The sequence below is a fragment of the Mustela nigripes genome, chromosome 17, assembly GCF_022355385.1.
Source record: "Mustela nigripes isolate SB6536 chromosome 17, MUSNIG.SB6536, whole genome shotgun sequence".
NCBI lineage: Eukaryota > Metazoa > Chordata > Mammalia > Carnivora > Mustelidae > Mustela > Mustela nigripes.
In genome coordinates, this window is record NC_081573.1 from 6,824,824 (window position 1) to 6,840,042 (window position 15,219).

The 15,219-nt window shown below is 50.2% G+C and overlaps 2 protein-coding genes across 2 annotated transcripts in view; both read right to left on the minus strand.

Annotated features, from left to right (window-relative positions):
• C5AR2 (complement C5a receptor 2) overlaps nt 1-15,219 on the minus strand; it is a 51,360-nt gene that overhangs the window by 14,111 nt on the left and 22,030 nt on the right. The window lies entirely within an intron of this gene.
• On the minus strand, nt 1,796-14,440 carry C5AR1 (complement C5a receptor 1). Its single transcript, XM_059382295.1, has 2 exons — nt 14,249-14,440; nt 1,796-4,605 (listed from the first exon to the last, which is right to left on the minus strand). The coding sequence occupies exons 1-2, from the start codon at nt 14,249-14,251 to the stop codon at nt 3,550-3,552; spliced, it is 1,059 nt and encodes a 352-aa protein (XP_059238278.1). The 5' UTR covers nt 14,252-14,440; the 3' UTR covers nt 1,796-3,549.

A 15,219-nucleotide genomic window follows, 5' to 3' on the forward strand; every position in this document is an offset into this window, starting at 1 on the left:
CAACTGAGCCACCCTTTTTTTTTTTTTTTTTAAAGATTTTATTTATGTCTTTATTTTTTTTAAATGTATTTACTTATTTGAAAGAGAGGGCGGGCACACACACACACACACACACACACACACACACACACACGGGCGGGCACGGGCAGGGTGGTGGGGAGGGGCAGAGGGAGAGAGAGAGAATCTCAAACGGATTCACTCCCTGCTCAGCAGGGAGCCTGACACTGGGCTTGATCCCTGACCCTGAGATCACGACCTGAGCCAAAATCAAGAGTCTGATGCTCAACTGACTGAGCCACCCAGGCGCCCCCGAGGCATTGCCTTTAAATGAAAGTTGTTACCTGGGCGGATAGGAAAATACTGCCCTAGCAGGATCCAAAAGCATTTGGCGGCAGTAACACAAGAACCCAGCCCAGCCCTGAGGGCTGTTCCTGGGCTCAACCTGCTGTTGCAAAGAGGAAGGATGAGGCTATACCCACATTGTCTGCTTTGGAAAGGCCACCAGCCCCGTGTGGCCGTGCAACTGAAATGGGCCAGTCCGAATTGAGACATGCTGTGTGTGACACATACCCAAGATTTTGAAGATTTGGGGGCACCTGAGTAGCTCAGTTAAGCATCAGACTTGATTTTGGCTCAGGTCATGATCTCAGTGTTGTGAGATCAAGCCCCATGATGGGCTCCATGCCCAGCGGGGAGTCTGCCTGGGATTCTCTCTCTCTCTCCCTCTGCCCGCACCCCCCCACACTCACTCACGCTCTCTCTCTCTCTCAAATAAGTAAATAAAATCGTTTTTTTATTAAATATTTTATTTATTTATTTGACAGACAGAGATCACAAGTAGGCAGAGAGGCAGGCAGAGAGAGGAAAGGAAGCAGACTCCCCGCAGAGCAGAGAGCTCTATGCAGGGCTCGATCCCAGGACCCCAAGACCATGACCTGAGCCGAAGGCTGAGGCTTTAACCCACTGAGCCACCCAGGCACCCCAGTAAATAAAATCTTTAAAAATATATTTTGGATATATTGTGTTAGGGAAAATATCGCATGACTGTAATAATATTTTATGTATTAAGTATTATTATATAATATAATAAAATATATTAGTAGCATTATTATTATAATACTATATTAATATAGTGTTAATATGTTAATATACATTTTCTATATCATGAAATGCAATTAGGTTTCATATTATCTAATCACAAATATAATTTTGTATAACAATTATGTAACATTGTTATTCATAAAATACACAAATAATATATAATATTCATATGATATAATTAATATATCAGTATAATTGTTAACATATAATTATATCATAAAATACATTACTATTATTTCATCTCTTTTTAATTTTTTTTAAGATTTTATTTATTTATGTGAGAGAGAGCATGAGAGGTGAGAAGGTCAGCGGGAGAAGCAGACTCCTTGCTGAGCAGGGAGCCCGACACAGGACTCGATCCTGGGACTCCAGGATCATGACCTGAGCCGAAGGCAGTCACTTAACCACCTGAGCTGCCCAGGCGTCCCTCTTCTTAATATTTTTAAGTTAATGTATTTATTTAAGTCATCTCCACACCCAACATGGGGCTTAAGCTCACAACCCTGAGATCAAGAGGCTCACCCTCCCCTGAGTCAGCCAGGCGCCCCTGGTCCTCCTTAATTTTTTAGAGTAACAACTAGTAAATTGAAAACTACCGGGGGACTCACATCATATTTCTGTCGGACTGTGCTGGTCCGTACAATATTTCTAGCCAATCCACACACAAGCACGCACACACACAAAACACCAGAGAAATGTTTTAAAGTTATTTATAAATAACATGACATCACGATGTTGTTGGTTTTTTAAATTTTCATTATTCAAGTGCTGCAGACTAGTTTTTTCTACTTTAAGAAGAAAAGCAGTGGGAGGAGCAGCGGGGGTGGGGGGTGGAGAGAATCTAGGCAGATTCCCCACTGAGCTCAGACAATGCCTCCTCCCAAAGCGGGGCTTGATCCCAGGACCCCAGATCATGAGCTGCCGAAATCAAGAGTCAGATGCTTAACCCACTAAGCCACCCAGGCTCCCCCAGACTTTTTTTTAAGATTAAGATTTAAGATTATTTATTTATTTGACAGAGATCACAAGTAGGCAGAGAAGCAGGCAGAGAAAGGAGGGAAACAAGCTCCCTGCTGAGCAGAGAGCCAGATGCAGGACTCGATTCCAGGACCTTGAGATCATGACCTGAGCCAAAGGCAGAAGCTTTAACCCACGGAGCCACCCAGGCGCCCCCCCAGACTTTTTTTTTTTTAAGTCGAAATGTTACATGATTGATAGAGCATTCCTTGAAAGGGCAAATGTGGAGAGCAGAATCATGGTTGTCAAGGGTCCAGGATAGGGCTGGGAGGCTGGAGGGACATGGGGGTGGCTGACAAGGGGCATAAAAGGGATGCCAGTGGTGATGAACGTGTCCTGCCCCTCGAGGGTATCAATGTCAACATCCTAGTAATGATTTCTTTTTTAAGATTATTTATTTATTTATTTGACAGACAGAGATCACAAGTAGGCAGATAGGCAGGAAGAGAGAGAGGAGGAAGCGGGCTCCTACTGAGCAGAGAGCCCGATGCGGGGCTCCATCCCAGGACCCTGGAATCATGACCCGAGCAGAAGGCAGAGGCTTTACCCCACTAAGCCACCCAAGTGCCCCAACATCCTAGTAATGATCTTGTAACATCATTTTGCAAGAGCTTCCCATAGTGAAGCAGGTCAAGGGCACACAAGATCCCCTGTATCATTTCTTACAACTGCATGGGAATTCACAGCAAGAGCAAAATTCAAAGTTTCTTTATGTCTAAAGAAAAGTTTCTTTTCTTTCTTTTTGAGAAGTGCACACAAAACAGCAGTTTATGAAGTAAAAAGTCAAATTTCCCTGTAACCATCTTTCCCCTAGATCCCCAACCAACGTTTCCCAACCTCGCCTTCACATCTGCTCTCCACCAGAACATGTAACATCTTTGGACTTCATGCATTTTCTCAAAACCCAATTTACATAACAGTTTAACTTGCTGCTTGTCTTTAAACCAATTCGCTGAGAAAAGCTTAGCCAGTGAATTTTGCCTTGTCCTTGACCAGAATATGTTTTGAGAGGGTCCTTACAGTTTTTTTCCCCATGTATTTATAAAATAAATACATCGTCATCATTTAAAGGTTGGAATGTTTCCATGTGTCTGTTTTCTCTGTGTCCAATGTGTTCTATTCACCACCTGCCCTCGCGTACGGACAGACAGAGGGGACACCCGTTGGGGGAGCTGCCAGTAATACTGGTTTCTGCTTGCTTTCCAAAGCCCTTGGATGGAAAGAAAAGTTGAGGGTCCCTAGAGGGGCCCGTTCATCCTGCAAGCGCGGGAGGACCCGTCTGGGAAAGATGGAAAGGAATGGAGGAACATTCACTCAAAAACATCAGCACCGCACCAAGGGCTGGGAGCAAGAGAGGCAGAGAGAGAAGGGACAGGCGGGAAAGAGGGGTGAGCACTGAGCAGATGGGAGGGAGGCTGGGAGGCCCTCCCCTCACACTGGCTGGCTCTTCGGGGCTGGGGTGTCCACCGTGGAGAGGGTGAAGGACTTGCTGTCCCTGCTCAGGGACTCCTCGGTCAGCACCTGCCGCAGCCTGGCCGGGAGGGACTTGAGGAAGCGGCTGTGGAATCCCTGGGCAGCCACCACGTAGATGATGGGGTTTATACAGCAGTTGATGTAAGCAAAGGCCACACACAGGGAGTCCAGGCTAGACACGGAGGTAAATTTCTCCGAGCTCTTGGGGAACACCGCCAGCATCAGCCCCGTCACCTGGTAGGGCAGCCAGAAGATGAAGAAGCTGGTCACCACGGCCACCACCACCTTGAGTGTCTTGGTGGAGCGCGTGGCCCTGCGGCTCCAGGTCCGGAACAGGAGGAAGGTGTAACAGATGGTCAGCGTCACCAGCGGCCACAGGAAGCCCACAATCAGCCGGAGGAGAGCCACGCCTCTCTCCACCAGGACCCCATCGGAGCCATAGTTCACACCACAGGTTGTCCGCAAGGGAAAGTAGTCGGTGCGCACCCGGCGGAAGAGGAAGGAGGGGATGGTGAGCAGCAGGGCCACCATCCAGGCCACGCCGCAGGTCCCCCAGGCCAGCCGCGCGCCCCGGTAGTTCTGGCACCAGATGGGGTTAAACACCAGCAGAAAGCGGTCGGCGCTGATGGCGGCCAGGAGAAAGATGCTGGCGTACATGTTGAGCAGGATAAGTGAGGGCAGGATGCGGCAGGCGGTGCCACCGAAGGGCCAGTGGCCGTGCTGCACAGTGGCAGCAAACAGGATGGGCAGTGCCAGGCAGGACAGGAGATCGGCCACCGCCAGGTTGAGAAACCAGATGGCGTTGATGGTCCGCTGGAACTCGTACCTGGTCACCCAGACCACTAGGGAGTTGCCCGGCACCCCTATCAGGAAGACGACAGAGAAGAGCACCAGGGCGATGGTGTCGGGAACGGACAGCCTGCGGGTGCTGGGAGACTGGTCCACAGACATGTTGGGGTCCAGGGTGGCAGTGCCATAGTCGAAGTACTCAGAAGTGCTGTACTCCAAAGACGCCTGGAGGGAGTCAGAGAGGCAAAGGGAGGGTGAGACTGCGGGCCAGTGCCGGACACATGGCGGAGCTCCGCAGCGGGGAGCCCCAGGTGTCTCCCCAGGAAAATGGGGGTGTTGAGGGCTGAGAGTCTGCGAGGGTGTCAGACCACTTATAAGAGTGGGAAACCCTTCCACGCTGATGAGTCCCCCTGCTGCGCTCTTGCTGCCTGCTGAAGTCTCTGGATGGCCCTGTGATCCAGCAACCGAATGGTTAAAATCCAGTCCTGATTGCTCAGTACTCTAACACAGGGCTTCTTAGCTATTTTTACGGTCACCAACAAGCTGAGATGAGAGTACTAGGTAGTTACCCCATGGGCACCCACCATCGCCGCCGTCAGCCCCTTTTGCTGCCTTCCGCTCACTGAGGCAGCTCCCCAGAGAAGGCAGTGGCTCCGCAGGGCTTCATTGACTTGGGCAGAGCATATAAGGGAGGGGAAAGGGAGAACCAAAAACACTCAGGCTCGCCTGGGTGGTTCAGTGGGTTAAGCATCTGCCTTCGACTCAGGTCATGATCTAGGGTCCTGGGATTGAGCCCCGTGTCGGTCTCCCTGCTCAGCAGGGAGTCTGCTTCCTCCCTCTCCATCTCCCTCTCCCTCTCCCTCTGTGTGCTTTCTCTCTCTCTTTCTGTGTCAAATAAATAAATAAAATTAAAAAAAAAAAAAAAAGAATGATAGAGACCTGTCAAAAGGACACAAAGAGAGCCTGGGAGAGACCCCTAGTTGAAGATGAGCCAATTTGAGTAAAGAAGGAGAAGGGAAAAAGAAATGAAACACATTAATATATAAAGATCTAAGAGTTCAAAATTATAATAAAAACAAGCAAACTCATTGGTCACTTTTTTTCTGGAAAGGGAACAATTCGAGCATTTATCCTGCCATTTTTGCACAAGGTAAATTTCAGGGAAAGCAAGAGTCAATGGGGGAAAGCCATCCTTTAGAGGAAAACCTAGCAACGATACCTGCAGAAGGAAGGACAATGCAGGAAATGATGGGTCCTGATGAGGACCACCAACATCGATAAAACCACCAGGTGAAAGGCTGGTGGGAGTTTTACAACAAACAGGCTGGGCTCGTAGCCCAAACCAGCCAATCAACTTCAGTGTCTGGAGAAGAGAGACGATCAGACATTCCGTTCTACGTCGTGTGATGCTTTAGAAAGGACGCAGCACTGCCTTTGAGTAATTCTTGCCAAATGAATGACCGTGAGTCTAATCAAGGTTCTAGGTCAAAAACTACTGGTCTTTGTGCACCTGGGTAGCCCTGTCGGTTGAGCATCTGACTCTTGCTTTCGGCTCAGGTAGTGATCTCAGGGATCGAGCCCCATGTTGGGCTCTGTTCTGGGCATGGAGACTGCTTGGGATTCTCTCTCTCCCTCTGCCTCTTCCCCTACTCTCTCTCTCTCTCTCTCAAAACAAAACAAAACTACAGTCCACAGGAAAAGTGGGGGAGAGAGGAACATGGTCAATAACACCATAGGGATGAAATCAGACCACAGGAAACTCTAGAGGACAAATGATCTGTTTACTCCCACAAATAAATGGCATTGAGAAAGAAAGAAAGAGGGGGGGGGGAGAGAAAAAGGAAGGGAAGAGAGGGAGGGAGAAAGAAAAGAAAAGAAAAAAAAAGGAAAGGAAAATGTCATTGATGAAAAGAGATTTAGAGGCAAATCAAGCAAAGGTAATACAGAGACCTCATTTGGACGCTGATTGGAAGAATCAGCTGCAAAACCAGACTTTTTTTTTTTTTAAGATTTTATTTATTTGTTTATTTGTGAGAGAGAGCAAAAGAGCACAAGAAGGGGGAGCAAGAGAGGGAGAAGCCAACTCCCCACTAAGCAAGGAGCCAGCTGTGGGACTTGATCCCACTACCCTGGGATCATGACCTGACCTGAAGGTAGACCCTTAACCATCTAAGCCACCCAGTTGCCCCTAAATTAGACATTTTTGAGACAATCTGGGACACTTAAAAATGGAGTGGGTATTTGGCAACAGTAAGGAATCGGTGCTAGTTTTATTGAGGGCGATGTGGTTTTTGTGTTTATGCTTTAAAAAAAGGATGGGGAAGGCTGTTTCTTTTTTTTTTTTTTTATAAAGATTTTATTTGACAGAGATCACAAGTAGGCAGAGAGGCAGGCAGAGAGAGAGAAGGAGAAGCAGGCGCCCTGCCGAGGACCAGGACCCTGGGATCATGACCTGAGCTGAAGGCAGAGGCTTAACCCACTGAGCCACCCAGGTGCCCCTGGAGAAAAGCTGTTTCTGATAAAGATACATTGCTGGTAAAATACCATGTCTTGGATTCGCTCCAGCAATGGAGCGCACCTGGCTGGCTTGGTAGGTGGAGTGTGCAACTCTTGATCTCAGGGTTGTAAGTTCGAGCCCCATGATGGGTGTAGAGATTACTTTAACAAAATTTTTTAACTTTGTTTTTCTTTTTCAGAGAAAGGGAGTGTGTCCACATGCGTGCAGGTGAGCTGGGATTGGGGGGAGAGGGGCAGAGGGAAAGAGAGAACCCCAAGCAGGCTGCACACCCAGCCCAGAGCCCTACCTGAGGCTCCATCTCACAACCCTATGATCATGACCTGAGCCGAAATCAAGAGTCCGGCCCTTAACTGGCTGAGCCACCTAGGCGTGCCCCGCCTCCCCCTCCCCCCCTATTTAAAGGTCTTTAAAAATAAAAAAAAAAATGTTTTTTCCAAAAAAACACTCCAGCAAAAGAAATCGCTGGGAAGCAGGAGACAGGACGGAGGAGTGTGGGTGACTAAGAACAGCAAAACACTGATAGATGTTGAGGTGGGGTCACGGGTCCCCTGAGGGTCACGGTATCATTCTCTCTACTTCTGTGTGTTTGAATTAAAAAATATATATATATAGTTTTATTTATTTTATTTATAGTTTTATTTATTTATTTGACAGAGGGAGACACAGTGGGAGAGGGAACACAAGCAGGGGGAGGGGCAGAGGGAGAAGCAGGCTTCCCGCTGAGCAGGGAGCCTGACACCGGGATTGATCCCCAGACCCTGGGATCATGACCTGAGCAGAAGGCAGACACTTAATGACTGAGTCACCCATGCGCCCCTGAAATTTTCCATAATAAAATAAAATAAAGAGCAGAGGGGACCTGAGCCCTTCTTCCCAAACCGAGCTGTTCTGAGTACCATGTCCCCCAAAAGAGAGTCTGTGAGTTGCAGCAGAGCTGGAGAGAGCCTCATAGGCAAATCCGTGTTCCAGGGACACAAGACACAGCAGTGAAATCCCCATGGAATGATTATGCCGAAGCATCCAGCAGTTATGGGGCGCTTACCAAGTGCCAGACATAACATAACCTCTTCTGATCCTGGCCACGCCCCCTAACAGTTGGTACTATTAATGTGCCCATTTTCTCAATGCGGACCCGGAGGCATAAGAAGGTGAAATAATAGCCTGTTCTGGGTCACAGGGTTTGGGATTCAAACCTATACAGGCTGGCATGCAAACCCACGCAGGCTGCCCCTGACCATTTCCAAGAGGGGCTATGGATGGAGGAGGAAACTCCAGTGGCAAACTCTGTGGCCCTGGGAGCTAGCCCGCCCGTGAAGGCCACTTTGTCACCAACCTGGAGAAAGGGGACAGAGAAGAAGGGAAATGGTTGTTATAGAAATCTCCAGAGCTGGACGCCTCGATTGACAGGCTTTGGTTCCTACCCCCCGAAACACCCACCTGGCGGAGTATTTAAGACGACAAACGTTCTGGGACCCGGGCAGCCAAGTGCCTGGCGCTCCGCGTGGACACAGGAAAGGGCAGCTAATACAAACGTTATTTCTCCATGTTATGATGATCAAAGAGCTCAGATCTTTCCCTGAACCACTTTTTTATTTCTCAGTCCCTTTATGTTGCTGGAAAGTGGGCCAGGCTGGTGGCCCCAGGGGGTCCTGGCTGGTATGGAACCACATGGGGATGACATCATGACTCAAAGGGAAAGGGTCAGTGTCGGCTGAGGAGGGGAGGAGCAGCATGTGGTAGGTCCACCCCATTAAATAGGATTGAGCCCTAAAAAAGAACGAGGCGAGCCACCATGGGTGGCTTCGGGGGTGACTTCTTCTGGGGTGACGTTCTAGAAACAGAGCTCACGACCACATGACATAATGAGTGTCCTACAAACACCACTGGATCGTACACATTAATACAGTGAATTATACGTTATGTGAATTTTACTCAATTAAAAAAAAAGCAAACAAAACAATGCCACTGTCATGAACCCAAGGGAAGGGTGAGGGATTGTTTGTTCCTCATGAACGGGGACAACACAGGCAGGACAACCAAATGCCATGTGACATGCTGGGCTGGAGCCCAGGGCAGAAAAAACCCGTTCGTGGCAAAGGGCGTGTTTGAACAACAGAGCGAGTCTGCACAGGGTCTGAAGCCTAGACACTAATATTCCACCAAATGTTAATTTCCCGACAAGGGTAACTGTGCTCTGTTCATGTCTGTGACGGTGATCGCTCTTGAGAAATGAACACTACGGTATTTGGGGGCCCAAGGGCGTGATGCTTACCCTTACCCTCAAACTATTCAGAAAAAAAGATGACCCCCAGACATAGATACAGATGATAGAGTGAGGATAAAGATGGGGAGGCGACTGACTGATAAAGCAAATTTGGAGACTCTGGTAAAGACTAGATTACATGGGAGTTCTTTGTACTATTCTTGTAATTATTCTGTAAGTGTGAAAATTGTTCAAAAGACAAAGTTCCAATTGTTGAGATATTTCTAGGGCTAAATAGGCCCGGCTGGGAGCCTTACACCCAACCCACCCTCCCCCACCCCCACCTCCCTACCCCAGTTCCCTGGCTCCTTCCCATTTTCTTCTGGGACCCACCCACCCCCATCCCTCCACTCCCCCACCCCCATCCCCATGCTCCGTTTACTAAAGGGTTAACGCCAGGCACAGCAGGGGTCCAACGCCACCCCTCTCCCCACCCCCACCCCATCCTCCCCACCTTAGCAGCTGCTCAATACTGGGTACATGAAGGTTTTGACTCAGACTCTAAACGGGGAGCATCCCTCCCCACACCCTGCTCTCGGGCTCCCCACTCCTCACATCAGCTGACAAAGTTCCTTCCTGGTGTGAGCTCTTGGGGCCCTTTTCCCTCCCCTGACTTTAGGAGGGCAGGGGGAATAAAAAGTGCTGATTCGAACACCCTGCGGCTTTTTCAGGATCCTCCCAGTGCAAGTGACTTGAAATGTTGCGCCCTTGCGGGCATCCCTACAAAGACAAAGAAAATAACCGGAGTGTCCAGCAAGAGGGGACTGGCTAAGTGACGGATGACATATCACCATCTGGGAGAATGAGGGGTTGATGGATGGCTGGGGACGGAGCTCCAAGGCCCAGGGGAACCACTGCCAGAAAGCAAGGACCACCAGGGGCCCCTGGATGGCTCGTTGCCTGGAGCACACAACTCTTGATCTCAGGGGTTGTGAGTTTGAGCCCTACTCTGGGTGTAGAGATTACTTAAAAACAAACAACAACAAAATATACATATATAGATACTTTTTCAATAAATAAATAAAATAAAATCTTAAAAATAATAAAAAGCAAGGACCAGACGGCGCATAAAGCAGCCAACCTGAAAAAGACGACTCTGGCTTCCTCTCCCTCTCTCCTTCCCTCCTCTGTATCTCTGTCTCTACTTCTAGCCTGTACCTGTCTCTCTCTCTCTCTCTCTCTCTCTCTCTATCCCCAGAACAGCTCTAGAGGCAGATAGAGGAAGCTTGTACCAGTGCTTAGCCCCTGGGGGGATGGGGGGAGGTGGGAAGTGGGGGAGGGCAAGGGAGCAGGGGGAGGGGCGGGGACTGGGGGGGGGGGGCAGGCACTGGAAGGAAGCATTTCACCGTGTATATTTTTGTTCCTCTTGTATGAGGAACCATGCCCGTGCGTGCCCTGCCCGTTCTAAGAAACAGACATCATCGTACAGCAAAGATAAAAGAATTTGTGGTTCCACAGTTCTAGGCAGGGTTCTTTGCCACACTAATGTTAATCAGCTAATCAGCTGGGGGACCCTGACCCACCAGGCACCTACCCACAGAGACATTATAAGGAGGGATGAGTGAACCCCCAAGGAGCGAGGGCTGAGTGTTGTTGGAGAGCCCTGTACAGTGTGGGGTGAGGACGGGCTGTATCCCCAACCAATAAGAGCTTGCTGCACCTGTACTTGACAGCAGCCACCAGCAACATATGGCCACTGGGCGGGTGAAAGGGGCTGACATTTGGGCGGTTTAATTAAATTTCAATAACCACACGTGGCTAGTCGCTGCCCAATTGGACAGCACAGGTCCGGGGCTACAAAGGGGCCAGACACAGTTCCGAGCCCTTCCCAGGGGTTAGTTCATTAACGAACTCATAACAGTATTGACGTCCCAACATCCAGAAGCATGGGATACTATTGTTCCTAAGTCCAGAGGCCTGGGTTTCTTTCCCCAATATTTTATACTTAAGTAACCTCCACCCCCAACCCTCCACCCCACAATCAAGAGCCGCACCATGTACCCACCCAGCCGGCCAGGCACCCCTCACCAGCCATGTTGAGAGGATGGTGGCCGTGAGGAGACGTGCACGGATCAGAGAACAGGGTAAAGGAGAGGCCACGGGACTTACAAGAATAGCAATCATTGTTCTCAAGCTCTATTCTAAGCCCTTGGTTTGTATGAGCTCATTGAACCCACGGAACAGCCCTATGAGAGTTGTCACTGTTGCAACAACCATCTCACAGATGGGAAAACTGAGGCTCCTCTTAGAGCTTAAGAGAGCTTCCTGAGTTCTCCCCGCCGGTAGCAAGCGGCAGAGTTGAAAGAGAACTTCTGAGAGCTTGAGGCCTGAGTGGCTACATGGTACAGGGCGCTGGGAGGGTCAGGGTTGGGGGGACAGGGCAGTGCGTTCAAAGCCACAGCCACAGGTGAGAGCCAGGGAATGTGCTACCCACCAGAAAATGAAAGAAGGTCAGCGTGGCCGGCAGGGGGCCAGGATGAAGTTGGAAGGGCCACCCAGGCTATCCATGCTCAAGAATTTGTATCTTATCCTTGGGTCATGGGGAGCCATGGGGGGAGTTTGAGCTACAGAAGGGCTAGGTTAGTTTCAGTTTACAAAGATCCCTCTGGCCACTGTGAGACGAAGAGATGAGAGGCAGCAGGACCAGAGAGGAGCTGAGAAGGAGCTCCAGGTCACTGAAGATGGGAACGCAGATGGGGGGCGGGGGTTCATGGCCAAGAGGAGGAAGCAAAGTAGAAGGATTTGAAAGCACCGAGGAGACAGAGTCGTGCAAGTGGTACGCCATAAACTCTGCCCCAGGCCCTGGCCTCCCTCTCCTGGCTTCCTGTAGGGGATCTTTCCATCCACCCCCAACCTTCCAGGAAGGGAAGTCTTGCCAACCGTGCCCCCACGGAAGGAAAAGAACAGACCCCCTTAGAGACGCTGTCAGAGCCACAAAATCCACAGGAGACAAGGTCTGCTTCTCCCTCCCCTGCCACAAACTACAAACGTTCCTACAACCACACATCTCTGAATAATCCACCCACAGAACCCCATGGAGCCATCAGAGGTCGCATCCCCGGAGAAATGGGATATGAGAGTGAGGTGGGCATCTTGTCTCCGATCATTTTTCTTGAATTGCACAACCTCTGTGACCCCCTCAGCGTTCACAGTTTTTAAACCCTGCAAAAAACACAAGCCTCCAGTCCTTGAGGGACACAGTGAACTGCCTCACGGGTTGGCAAAAATCAAAGAAGTTGGATGGGGGGGCACCTGGGTGGCCCAGTGGGTTGAGCCTCTGCCTTTGGCTGAGGTCTTGATCTCAGGGTCCTGGGATCAAGCCTTGCTTCGGGCTCTCTGCTCAGCAGGGAACCTGCTTCCTCCTCTCTCTGCCTGCCTCTCTGCCTACTTGTGATCTCTCTCTCTGGCAAATAAATAAATAAAACCTTTTAAAAAAAGTAAAAAAAAAAGTTAGATGGGCAGGTGAGGGGGCAGGCAGACCCTCTCCTGCACTGCAGATGGGACATAGAAGCTGGGTGTGAATTTGGCAAGACCCGTTAGGATAAAAATTGCCCATGGACTCAGCCTTGGCAGTTCTGGAGACCCAGACCTGAGGCCAACAATGTAACTTTGGCTTTAAAGGCAAAATATAGGAAACAACCAAGATTCTCCATTGAGAGGGGATGGACCCACCCAGTGGACTATTATATGGTGGATAAAAAGAAGGAATTCCCTGGAAATACACAGAGATGATAACAGCATCTTCCTCATAGATGTAAATGCAAAGAGTCTAGCACAGGGCTGGGGCATACAATAAGTGCTCAATAAATACTGCTTAAAGATACTCTATGTTAATCATGAAAAAAAAAGCAAGATGTAGGCTAAGGTGCAGAATGTACTTCTACTTGCAGGGGGCAGAAAGGATAGACACATCACAAGCGTCGAGCGCTGACTGTATGCCTGGTAAGAGCTTTCCGAGTATTATTTAACACTCTCAACGAGCCTATGATGTTGGTTCTAATACTGTAGGATTGTTACCCCCGTCTTCAAGGTAAAGAGAGGGAACTCCAAAAAAGGACTCGTGTTTTGCACAAGAGAGGCAGAATTTGAAGCTTATTTCAATTTGATACCCTGGCCAGACTACCGGCTACCTCATTCCCTGCACCTCTGTCCTTGAGCACCTGTAGACTTTCTGGAAGGATCCAACACAAGCCGGTGTCCACAGTCGCCTCTGGGGGCCGTGACAAGGAGTCCAAGGCTCTGGGCTGGGCAGGGAGAGTGACTTCTCACTGAACACCCTTTGGTATTTGGGATCATTTTATGGAAAGGAAAAGAAGGCAAAGCCCTTAGCTGGTTTCTCAAAGTCCAGTTGGTCCTGGTCAGGCCTCCAAAGTGGGATGAGGCAATGCCAAGCCCCTCCCTGGTCAGCTACTATGTCCTCCGTTTCCTCTTTCACCCCGATGAAGCAAGACGAGAACCAGACAAGGTACCAAATCACAGTCCTGCCTCTCTCGAAGCACGTCCTGGGGGGCACAGGTGCACATGGCAGGGGGAACCTCTCTGAGCCTGGAGACCATCTCCCTCTGACACCCACAGAATCCACGGGACAGCCTGGGTCAACCACAAAGGACCCAGGCCATTTCTGCTCTTGCCTGAGCCTCAGTTTCCCTGTCTCTACAATTCAGAACATCTGAAGTCAGAATGAGTCACTTTCTTTCTCCCGAGCCGGCTCTTTTCAGCCCCCCACGCTTCCCTCCTGCCATTCCCGAAGCCCGAAAGACCTCCTCTGGATCTCTCCACTTGAGGAAGGGCGTCATCCGTTCAGACCAAGTCTCGCGTGTGTCCTGCCCTGGGGACCTTTCAGATTCCAGCTCTAGGGCATCTTGGTGTCTCTATAATCCCTTGACAGTCCTTCCTTCTTGGCTGCCTCCCAGCCCCGGGGGAGTCTGAGATGAGGGTCAGGGAGAAGGGAGGAGACTGAGGACAGAGAGAGGGGGACGGAGAGGGAGAAAGAGTGTGAAGGGGAGAGGTGGAGGGGGGAGAGAGACCCAGCAAGGAGAGAGGGAGGGAGGTGGTGCCCGTGCCCATGATCCCTCTGGGGAACTCACCATGTTCAGGTCTCCCAGGGTCCGCGCTGATCAAAGGTCCCTCCTGCCCACAGACTGTGGTTTCTAAGCCCCAGGGGAGGGTGCAGAGCGCAGGGAGGAAATGACCAGTCTTTCCCCCTCTGGGGTTCTTATTGGTCTGTGTACTGGGCACCCCATCTGGGGCACTCACCCAGAGAGTTCCGAACACCTCCTTCCAGTCAGAGGAGGGAGGCTGGGCTTGCAAAACTGAGGAAGTCCCTCGCCTGACAAGGGTGTAATCCAGATAAAAGAGCCCCTCCCCCGGCGTTCTAGGCTCAAGCCCTCTCTTGGCCTCAGTTTCCCCATTTGGGACCTTCTAGGGTCCCCGGTGGCTGCAGAAAAAGCTCAGAGGTCCAGCTGGCTCAAATTCCTCCCAAGGGTTCTGGGGAGCAGGGATGGTGAGCCCCAGCCTCCTGGCCAGGTTGCTTTGAAGCCCAGAGAAGCAGAGCAGGTCTGTGGAGGTGACCCAGGCCTTGGGGACTGGTACATCCTCCTGCCTTGGGTTTGGAAGGTGGCCAACAAACCCAGGAATGTATCCTGTCACAGATCTGGAGGCCAGAAGTCTGAAATCGGGGCAGCATCAGGGCTGTGCTCCCCAGTCCCTGGAGGCACTAGAGGGGAATCGCTTCCTGCCTCTTCCAGCTTCTGGGGACTTTGGTTGGTGGCCATCACTCCAATCTCTGCCTCTGGGGTCACATCTCGTACTCTCCTATGGGTCCCAAACTCCCCTCTGCCTCCCCCTTGTGATTATACTTAAGGTCCCCCTGAATAATCCAGGATAATCTCCCATTGCAAGATCCTTAACAGCAAAGTCCCTTTTGCTATTTAAGGTCACACCACAGGTTCTAGGAATTAGGATGTGGACATCATTGGGAACCTTCCTGAGCCTCCCGCGATGAGCGTGGTTGTGATGATAAGCACAGAGACAGGCTCATTTTCTGTGTCTTCTCCTT